This window comes from Tupaia chinensis, unplaced genomic scaffold (assembly GCF_000334495.1).
Source record: "Tupaia chinensis unplaced genomic scaffold, TupChi_1.0 Scaffold143178_1, whole genome shotgun sequence".
Classification (NCBI taxonomy): domain Eukaryota; kingdom Metazoa; phylum Chordata; class Mammalia; order Scandentia; family Tupaiidae; genus Tupaia; species Tupaia belangeri.
The window spans coordinates 113864-125254 of record NW_006203022.1 but is presented as its reverse complement, the minus strand read 5'-3'; the positions used below and the strand labels follow the sequence as shown (position 1 = coordinate 125254).

At 43.2% G+C, this 11391-nt stretch overlaps 1 protein-coding gene across 6 annotated transcripts in view; it reads right to left on the bottom strand.

Moving 5' to 3' along the window:
* The window catches only part of PCBP3 (poly(rC) binding protein 3), an 85735-nt gene extending 75750 nt beyond the window's left edge, over window positions 1-9985 (bottom strand). For all 6 annotated transcript variants that reach the window (XM_006163803.3, XM_014582239.2, XM_006163799.3 and 3 more), the window contains exon 1: window positions 9850-9985. Coding sequence is in view for 1 of the 6 variants with exons in the window: in XM_006163800.3 (XP_006163862.1) it covers window positions 9850-9859 (10 nt within the window). In the remaining 5 variants the exon portion in view is untranslated. The remainder of the gene's footprint in view (window positions 1-9849) is intronic.
* Window positions 9986-11391: the final 1406 nt, after the last annotated feature.

Genomic DNA, 11391 nt, shown 5'->3' with positions numbered 1-11391 from the left:
CTGAACGACAGCATTCCCCCAGCTTATGTGCATAGGACAGGAATCCTCATGACTGATGACCTGGGGTAGATCATGAGCAACAGAAGTTTCTGAGTCCTTGCAGAGGTAAGAAGGAACAGAACAAGGAGAAACGGAGGTTGTGGGGTTTATAAAGAAGGCTGAGAAAGAGCAGCCTCTAGGTAGGAGGAAAACTGGGGATGGAAGCATCCATGGAGCCAGGGAGAGGCAAGCATGATGGGCAGGAGGAGCCACCACTGAGAGAATGCTAGAAGGTGAAGCTACAACCTCAGGCTCACACAGCTTGGAGAGTGACTGCCAGCAGCCTCAAGGTGGAAGCCAGATCGCCAGTCATCCGAAAGGAGAAAGGGACATGTAGTGAGCACTGCATCTCCTCTAGGGTAGTCTTCGAGGGAGCTTTGGGGACAACTGAGGGTCTGCATGTGTCTGTAGAAATGTCCATCACCGGGGATGCCAGCGTGACCACTGGAAGGGGCACACCTCTGTACTGTACTGGCTACCCCTCCCTGATCTGTCCCTAGAGGAGTGTCCCTTAGTCCACCATCTGCAGGGAGGAGCAGCTGCCTGAGTCCTCTGGCATTCTCCCAGGGGAAGGTCTGTGCCCTCATTCATGCCAGCATTACACTCGGGCTGTAACCCCGTCCATCCTTTCAGCTTTCAATGTGGCGTCACTGGGCTTTCCTGTTTGTTATTGGGCTGTTTTCTGAATGCTCTTCTCCTTACTGGATGGTGCTCCAGGCTCATCTGATGCTTCCCCAGTCCTAGTTCTATGCAGATCATTTCTCCCTGGAGCCCTGGTCCCTCTGGCTTCTAGACTATTTCAGTAGATAGGGGACAAATGGTTACACAAGTCATAACCACAAAACATACATCTAACACACGTACAGCCCTAAGTAGATCGAAGTGCACAATTTTAACTGATGTTATGCAATTTGGTTTTTGCCACTGTGCAACTTTGTACCAAAATTAAAAGCCTAATGGTGTTGCTGTAACAATCAGAAATTCATTTTTAAGTTCATGATTAGGAAGCATGCATATAAAGCAAACTGCTTTGTTACTTTGCTCTCTGAAACCCCTAACACTCAGGGGGCACCGGGCAGGCTGCTGGTGAGAATAAGTTCCAAAGTCCAGCCTTCCGACCACTGACTAGGAAAGGCAGTGCCCAGGGCTAGTTCTGGTCTCACAGAGGCTAACTGCCACAGTCATACTTAATCAGGCACCAGAAAGTCAGAGGTGAGCTGACCCAAGACTGGTCAGTACTTATGTCACCTCTGCCCCTGGACCTGCCTCTTAGCGCCTTCACTGCAAGGAGCCAGGGCTAGCAGTGTGTGGACCATGGCTGTTAGAGTTCTGTGACTACCCATATGCACACTCTGTGCTCTCTGGAGTCAGCTTCTCTTGGAAGGCCCACCTGTTGGAGAAAGAGGCTGCTCCTAAGCTCCTCTGCCGCTCTCCATCCAGCACCTGCTGCTGCCCACTTTGCCCTGGGCCGGAAAGAGGCTGCTCCTGTGCTCCTCTGTCGCTCTCCATCCAGCACCTGCTGCTACCCACTTTGCCCTGGGCCAGGACTGCAGTGTCATGCTAGGCACTGCCTCCAATGGATTGGGGCAGGGGGCACCCCACACCTACAGAGTGTGAAGAGAACTGAATTTGCGTGTCACACAGGGTCCTTGGCAAGGCTACACTGAAAAGGGGCTTTGGCGGAGAGACTGCAGGGAGGTGGGAGAGGCCCCTGAGGTGCCCTGGGGAATAGTCTGCAGGGCCCAAGGTCTGCAGAATGACTGGAGGTGGATTTGGAATGGGGGGAGCAAGGAGGGCTGTGAGCCTGGCTGAGTGCCTTGGGTGAACCCCACACCAGCCCCTTAAATCCACTCCCTCAGCAGGCTCTCCCACATGACACCCCATCTAGATGAGCAAGCTCTGGAGCATGCAGTCTGTTTCCCCTTCTTCCTTCCCAGGTCCACAGGAGCTTAGGGCATAGGGAGTGTGAGTCCTCCACGGCTGTTCCGTGTCCTTTGTCTCCCCAAGCAGTTCATGGCCTCTTGCGCATGGATCCAAGGTGGCAGGGTAGAGAAGTGACTCTGGCTCCTCTAAACCCTGGAGGGGGTTTATGGTTTATCAGTCTGTTGGGTTCAGGCTTCATGTTCTAAATGGCTCTGTGCATGGTTCCTCAAGTCAGTGGCATGCTGCTCATGCAGGGAGGCTTGGAGCTGGGCATAGGACATGCCATGGACATTGCTACAGCAATCTTGCCCTTTGGCCTGGGCTTCAACAGCATGGAGCTCCACTTTCTATGCCTCACTCTGCTCCTCCCTCTCCATGTGCACCCATGTCTGGATCAGGCAATGGGATGATGCAGGGACAAGAGCATTAAGGCTTCATTCCAACTGGGGACCATGGCTGCCACCACCACAGAAGAGGGTCTAGAACTGCAACCTTTGGGCTACTCCTGGATGCACTATTGCCACCACGTAAGGTGAGGATGTGAAAGACACAGATGAACCAGGAAAAGGAACAGGTGAAAGCAGCCTAAGGAGCAAGGATGTCTGCTAAAATGCATCTGGCCCAGAGAGGGATGAGTGTGTGGAGGCTCAGTCATATCCTACACTCCTATCTGAAGCCATTGCTCAGGGCCAGTCTTAACAGGTGATAGAATTATACAAACTGCTCGGTGTGTGTGGGGCCTGCCTCCCACTTGCTGCCACACCCTTGCAATGCATGAAGTGTGCAGCCATAGTGAGCCAGCCCTGAAGCCTGTGCTGTTCCTGTGAACCAAGGTAAATTCTTAAGAAAAGAGAGACTTGTGTAGCCCCTTCTGCTCCTTTTCCTCACAACACCTGACCTGTTTGGAGGCCACATGTTTCGGATGAATCTGCTGCAGCCTGTGCACCTAGAAGCTGTTCATGACCCTGGCTCACAGAAGCTCTTTCCTTATGCGTTTTGCTTCGTCGCTTTTTTTTTTTTTTTTTTTTCTTTTAAGGGCTGCTTTGCAGGAGAAACCCAGGACTTAGTGCCCTCTCTGAACATGAGGAGAAACTTCCTGCTCCTGTTTCTATAATGGCCTGCTCCCACCATTCTTAGAGGCTTCTCCTAGAGATCTCTGGAAGACTTTGGTGCAACTTCTGAGTTTGGGGCTGCAGAGAACTCACAGCAGGAGGTACTACAGAGAGACACTATCTTCCTGCTTTGGCCATCTCCTCCCACCTCCTGCTGTTATTAATTCCAAGCTGGTGTTCAGTGGCACAGAGAGGTGCAGTGTACTTTCTCCAACCCTTCTCCCCTCCAGAGTTGAACCAGCTGTCGTTTCTACTATTGGTTTCATCACAAAGGATTAGTAACCAACAACAAATAATTCAAAAGAGGAATTAGGGAACAATTCTATTTATAATAGTGCAAAAAAGAATAAAATACTTGGGAATAAATTTAACCAGGAAGATGAAAGGCTTGTAATGGAAAACTACAAAATGTTGCTGAAAGAAATCAGAGATACAAATAAGCAGAACCACATCCTGTGTTCAAGAATGGGAAGACTTAATATTATTAAAATGTTAATATAAAGACTGAGTATCTTTTATCCAAAATGTTTGGGACCAGAAGTGTTTCAGATTTTTATTTTTTTCCCCAGATTTTTGGAATATCTGCGTGTGTGTGTGTGTGTGTGTGTGTGTGTGTATGTTTATTTCTACTCTTGTAGAAATAGGAAAATTCCTAAAATTCATATGGAATTTCAAGGAAACCCAAATAACCAAAATATCTTGAAAAAGAACAAAACTAGAGCACTTATATTTCCTCACTTCAAAGTTTGTTACAAAGCTATAGTAATCAACACCGTGTGGAACTGGCACAAAGACAGACATATAGACTAATGGAGCATGATAGAAAACCCAGAAATAAACCCTTGCATGTATTGTCAAATGACTTTTGACAAGAATGCCAAGAACATTCAAGAGGAAGAGGACAGCCTTTTCAACAAATATTGCTGGGAAAACTAGACATCCACATGCAAATGAATAAAGTTGGATCCTTACTATATATATATAACAAAGACTTAAACATAAGAACTAAGACTATTACACTTTTAGATGAAAACTTCTAAAACATTTTTTAGAAGAAACAGTGTTCTAAATACTAAAACATTGTTTCAGAAGAAACTGGCAAGGCCACATGGGAGCCTGAGATCAATTCCCAGTCTAACCTGAAAGCCAGATGTGGTAGTGTGAGGTCTAATTGCAGCTATTTGAGAGGCTGAGGCAGGAAGATTGCAACATAATGAGACTTTGTCTTAAAATTTAAAAAAAGGATAAAAAGAAGAAAAGGAAAACAAGTTAAAAAATCATCCTTTCAAACAAACTGTGGTCTCTATATTCAATGGGATATTATTCAGCTTTATAATGGGAGAAAATTCTGATACATGCTACAAGAATAAACCTTAAGGACATCATGCTAAGTGAAATAGGCCAATCATAAAAGACAAATCTGGTATGATTCCACTTGTATGAGGTACTGAGGTATGCAGAGTGGTCAAATTCGTAGAGATGAAAAGAAGAATGGTGGCTGCCAGAGGTTAGGAGGAGGGAAGAAAGCGAAGTTAGTATCTAACCAGTATAGAGTTTTAATTTTGCAACCCAAAAAGTTTCATTGATGGAGCATTACATAGTAATACGAATGTACTTAATGCCACTGAATTGTATACTTAAAAATGGTTAAAGTGCGGGAACCAGCAGTTAGCATAATGGCTATGTTGCTGGACTCCCATGTAGTTGACCGCGGTTCGCGTCCCGGACCTGGTGGCTTAGAACTCATGCCGGGCGTGTGTGCGTGCATGCCCAATATCCCGAGAGGAGAATGGAGGAGAAGGGATTGCGGCGTGACCATCCCCCCTGGGGGGTGATTTCTCGCTTTCTGTCTCTATGTCTCTCTCTGCCTGTCTGGCGAGCGCACGCGCCCTATAGCGAAAACCTCTCAAAAAAAAAAAAAAGGTTAAAATGGGGCCAGCAGGCGGCATTCTGGTTAAGGAGCTGGATCCCACATGACCAGCTCTGTAGTTTGAGTCCCAGACCTAGAGGCTTAAAAAACACACAGGGTGCATGTGCTTGCATGCCCAAACTCCTGAGAGGAGAATGGAGTAGAAGGGATTGCAGCATGGCCATTTCCCCTGGTGGTGGTAGAGGTGATTTCTCACTTTCCTTCTACCTCTCTCTATTTCTAGAGAGTGCATATACTGGATGGAAAAAAAAATTAAGTAAGAAAAGAGTAAAATGGTAAATTCTGTATTATGTATATTTTACCACAATTTAAAATAAAAATAAATCAAAAACATTTTTTGTGGTAGCTACACGTACGGCTCTTCAAGTCCATAGTCTGCTTCTTGTACTGAACAAATCACACGACCTCTCTGGGCCTCATTGACTCAGCTGTAAGAAAGACGATCACATAGCCTTCAATGTCTTTCCGAGATCCAAATTTGAAAGGATGGTTTTTGCTTATTTTTCTTCTTTTTGCTATTTATTTATTTATTTATTTATTTATTTATTTATTTATTTAAAGACAGGGTCTCACTATGTTGCCATCCTCCTGCCTCAACCTCAAAAATAGCTGGGATTATAGGCAAGTACCACATCTAGCTTTTAGAGTAGACAGGAATTGATCTTGGGTATTCCATGTGAACTTACCAGAGTCTACCAGTGCACACTACCACAGCCAGGCTATTGTTTTTATTTTTTAAAACAAACAAACGAAAAAAACACATCTTTTCTTCCTAATCTCAAGCATAAATAGTTGAGATGGTGAGTTAATCAGTTAGTTACTTACACATCCGCATCATTGGTTCCTATAAGGCTACTTCTGTGCTATATTTGTTTATATTTACTCATTATTTACTACCACCTAATAGGAAACCATTCTACAATATTTAATGTGTAATTTATTATATGTTCTTGTAAAATATGGATGTATTTTACTTCTATGCATGTGTTTTTACTGAGATGGATAGAATGATTTCATGTCATTAATATTTCTTAAACTTGTAGCTTAGCACTCTGCTCCTAAGATCACCTGTGTGTCCCTGAGCACACCTGATCCACACGGCAGGTTACCATCACATTTTATGTTTATTATTCCAGGAATGGACACTGAGATTGCTACACCTCCCTACCTCCACAGAACACGACCCAGAGCATGCTGCATCTCTGTCTGTATGATCCCATTGGAATTTCATCACCACAGAGATGTGGGACAGAGTGCAGGTCACATGCTTCATTGACTCCTTGGTCCTAGTCTATATGCCTGGCAGGCAGCTCATGAGGTTTCTGTGTCTGCATATTCCCCCAAAGCTGGCTCAAACCCAGCTTTCCAATTATTTCCAGTCTCTTCAGTATGAAGTGGTATAATGTTGTTTCATTTCTCTGATTAGAAATGAATTTGAAATACCAAATACCAGCCTTTTTTTCTTTTTTTAAGCTTTTGCCATAGGGTGCATGGACTCACTGGAAAGAGAGAGAGAGAGGAACAGAGAGAGGAAAAATGAGAAATCATCCCCCTACAGGGGATGACCACACTGCAATCCCTTCTGCTTGATTTTCCTCCTGGGGATTTTGGGTACACACACATGGGTCTGGTGTGATTTTCAAACTGCTGGGCCTGGAACTTGAACTGTGGTCAGCCACATGGGAATCCAGTACAACCACCATACCACCTCCTGGCCATGAATATCAGCCTTTTATATTTCTTCTTCTATAAATTGTCTTTCAAATCCTTTGCCCATTTTTTAAAATAAAAGTTGCAGAGTACATTTGTGTCTTGTTGCTCATGTTACAAATCATAATAACATAAGTTTATTCTCTTGCAGTTCTGGCAGCAAGAAGTCTGCTATAGGCCTTACTGGACTAAGATCAAAGTGTCTGGAAGACTGCATTCTTTCTGAGGCTTTGAGAGATTTTCCTTCGCTTTTTAGGGTCTGGAGTCGCCACATTCCCTGTCTCGTGGCCTCTTCCTCTACCTTCAAAGCCAGCAGTTTAGCATCTTTAACTCTTTGATTCTGACCTTCTGTCCCCATCTTCCACATTTAAAGGACCCTTGTGATTACACTAGGCCCACCAGGATAATCCAGGATCATCTCTCCATCTAGAGGTCAAGCTGATTAGCAGCCCCACTGCCATCTGCAACCTTAATTCCCCTTTGCCATGTAGGGAGACATATTCATAGGACCAGGGATTAGGACACAGACGCTTTTGGGGACTGTTCTTCTGTATTTTCTGCTTTATTTGGAGTAGTTTTGTGTATGCTCTAAATATCGATGCCTTATTGGTTTCAGACTTCACATATATCCTCTCCTTCCTCTCATTTTTCATTAACTTTATCTAGAATACTTCTCTGAAATGTTTAATTTGATGCAATCTGACTTACCAAATGTTTGTCTTATAATTGTGCTTATCAGAGTTATATCCAGGAATTCCTTTTCTGTCTGTAGATAATAAAGGCATCTTTCTATATTTTTTCTATCAGCTTTATGTTTTTAATCTTTCGTATTTATGTCTTTAATCCATCAGGAGTTCACTCAGTCTGTTTCATGCAAACAGTGTGCTGTTTCATCTGTGCATTGTGTTTTGTCTTTTTTTTTTTTTTTGGTCACAGGGTGTATGTGCTCTCTAGAGAGAGATGGATAGAGATGGGGAAAGAAGTCTCCCAGAAGGGATGGGTGTGCTGCAATTCCTTTTCCTCCATTCTCCTCTTGGGATTTTGGGCACATGCACACACACACTGGGTGTGTTTTTCAGGCCACTGGGTGTAATACTCAAACTATGGACTTAGCCATGTGGGATACAGCGCCAGAACTACCACGCCATCTGCTGGTCCCCAACTATGTTGTACCCGATGGAAAGTCATTCCTTTGATCTTCTTTTTCTTTTCTTTTCTTGGAGAGGTTTTCACTATAGGGCGCGTGCGCTTGCCAGACAGAGACATAGAGACAGAAAGCGAGAAATCACCCCCCAGGGAGGATGGTCACGCTGCAATCCCTTCTCCTCCATTCTCCTCTCGGGATCTTGAGCACACATGCACACGCGCCCGGCGTGAGTTCTAAGCCACCGGGTCCGGGACGCGAACTGCGGTCGACTACGTGGGAGTCCAGTGACATAGCCATTATGCTAACTGCTGGTTCCCAGGCCTTTGATCTTCTTCTATGCCAGCACATCTTTTCTTTCATCTTTAGTAACTTTCATATTTTCCTAGGAAATGATTGATTTCATCCATGATTTCAAATGCACTATCATATGGTTACCCCTAAAACCCTGATTTTTCTTCTCATTCTATCTATAGTTAGTTAGTTCTTATTTCTTATTCCATTGATTATTACCAGTATTATCCCTCCATTTTTTTCAATAAATCTTACTAGGTAATCTATTTAATCTTAAAAAGAAAACAAAACAAAAAACCCCAGCTTTTACTTTTGTTAATTTCGTCTGTTTTTCTGTATTCTCTATTTTACTGATCTGTGTTCTTTCCTTTGCTATTTCCTGTCTTATTGGTTCCTTGGGGAGGTCTTTTCTTGCTCTTTTTTTTTTTTTAATCAACCTTTTGCGTTGGTTTATTTTGGCATTTCACATTTTCCATGTTTCTTAACACATATACAGTTTCAAAAGTCTTTCTAAACACAATGTTAGCAATGACGTGTTAATTTAGACAGATATTGCTTCAAAATAATTAGCTCTAAAGTTCCTTAAGTTTGCTATGGTTTTATTTGTCACACAATAATTTTTTAAATAGCATTATTTATTTGCTGTTTAAAAAAAAATATGCCAGAGGGTATATGTACTCACCAGGGAGGGAAACAGAGAGAGAGAGAAAGAGAGAGAGAGAGACAAATCACTCCCCATGGGACATGGTCATGCTGCAATCTCTTCTTCTCTACTTCTCCCACCTTTGAGGGTTTGGGACTTGCACACACTTGCTATGTTTTGCAAGCCACTAGGTCAGGAAACTGATTGCATGGTTGGCCATGGGGAATCCAACTCACTCAACCATCAAGCCATGGTCTGGGTCAACACATTATTTATATAAGCTGTTCCTTTATTATTAATTTTGAAGATAATTGCCTTATAGTGGAGGACATATGCTATCTTACAGAAAGACTTGACAGAGGCCTACACACATTCTAGTTTTACAAATGTTTTCTGAATGCATAAAAAGTCACATACAGAATTCAAAATATACCTAATAGGTCAAATTTGTTGTTTATATTGTTAAGAGATTAGCACTCTAGCCTTTTTCGTTGGCCTGTTTCTTGGAGTAGATGAAAACCTCCAAGTACAACTTGTCATTCACTCAATTTTCTTAGAATTATGTTGGCTGAAGTTTAAGGCAACAGCTTAAGCCGTGGGTACTGACATCTGAGGATAACATCAAGGCACCTCGAAGGCACCCCATTTCTAGCCGCCTTGGCCTTGACTCCCGAGACCACCCGTTCTATCCCCCAGGAGCCCCTGCTTCCAGGTCCAGCGCAGCCTCCTTATTCCTCATACCCTCACTCTGTTGTGCTCTCGCTGCCCAGCTCTCCAGGTTGACTCCAGGCAGGAGCTGGGTGCCTGTGGTGGGGAGCACCAGGTAGGAAGCATACCAGCTCCTAGTTACTGAAAATGTGGGTCTTGACTTTCCACAGTCATACATAGGAGTGCCTTCAAGGCATACCACAGGCTGGGGCAAGGTAAAATATAGCATTGTACCACTTCAAACACATCTTGCCTTCTCAAGGCTGAGTTTGACCAAGGCTGAGTTTGACTTCATTGTATATGTTCTTGGTAAGCAAACAAACAAAAGGTATATGCTGTAACTCACCTTCCCCCATAAGCAGGCTCTAAGGTTCAGAGCAGATCCATAGACAGTAAGTGTCCAGACGTGCTGTGGCTAGAGCATCCTAACCAGAACTGCAGGTTCACAGAAGGACTGACTGTTGCTGTGGAGTCCACCTACCTGGAACACAGAGACACAGGAGCGTGTGAGCTTACACATGTGTGCCTTGTTTCTTGGGAGTGCGTGTTACCAGGACTGCTTCTTGCATTGACGGAGCAGTTGCTATCTCAAGCATTCAAGTGCAAGGTACTAGGGTTGGGAGGATAGGGGGCAGTCTGGAGATGTGAGGCCAGCAGAAGCCCATCCTGGGAAGGTTGTTTACCATGCCCCACATGAGGCAGCTCCAAACAGAGGCAGCTTCCCCATCACAAATGAGGTGTTTGATGAGATTTTTGGATAAAACTGTATGAACTCTCTACTTATAATATTTAGCATACTTATTTGTATATATACTGATTTTAAAACATTTATTAAATTACAAATTTTTTCTCTTTTTCATTTGCTATTGTTGTTATTATTATTTACACATTCAACCGCTATACATCATTTAGATTGTAAACAGACTACCCAGTAGGCTATACATCTCAGTCCAGTTGAGAATACTATACACATCCTCATCAACAGATAAAAAACAGTATCTGTGTCCCACAAATATCTTACCTCTCCATTTTTCCCCCCAGATAATCTTTCTTGTGCTCTTCCCCTCCCATACTCTCCTTCCACTCTATCACTCATGTCCATAATGATTTTTAATGCTTTTATGTCTTCCAGTCTTTTAGTCTCTACCATGGAGTACAGACAGTTGGTGTGTGTCATTTAAAATATGTTGCTGGCTTTCCTGTTTCACAGCTAGTAAAACAATTTCCTTCTATCCTTTATACTTCAGCATGCAGTTTCATACCATCAGACCTTTCTCCTGCACTGCTAGCATTTTTCCAATGTGCCTCATTCTCACCTCTAAGTTTTAAATTTTTACTTTTTGAATTCATGAATGGTGTTGACACTGGGAATTTGGTCTTCGGTTACAAGGACTATTCTTACATTATCCTCTTCGCTGTGTTTTAAAACCTGTTTTGTAGGTGCATATTTACAAGTTACTGTTATGGACATTTTAAATGGTTAGGTTTCCACACGATCCATCACTTGGAACTGTGATAGCATAGCATCGATAATAATTAGAAACCTCTGTTGAATATCTTTGCCTTTCTCTGTGTCAGCCAGGCAATAGACAACAGCACTGACTGAATTTGTTTCAAGCTAACGTGTCTCATCTGAATAACAACTTGAGGTACAAAATGAAATAAATGAGAAAATACAAAATATGAAGAAATTCCATGGACGATAATGTTTAGTAGAAACCTCCTCATTGTGTTCCACATGGGCACACAAGTGGGTAGACAGTAATGAACATGCAGTAAAAGGTTCAAGGTGTTACCGACTGGAGGATCAGAGAGAGCTCGGTTGTTGAATTAGGCCTTGACGTTGGTATGTAGAAATATATTAGGAATGTGAATTTGATCGCAATAT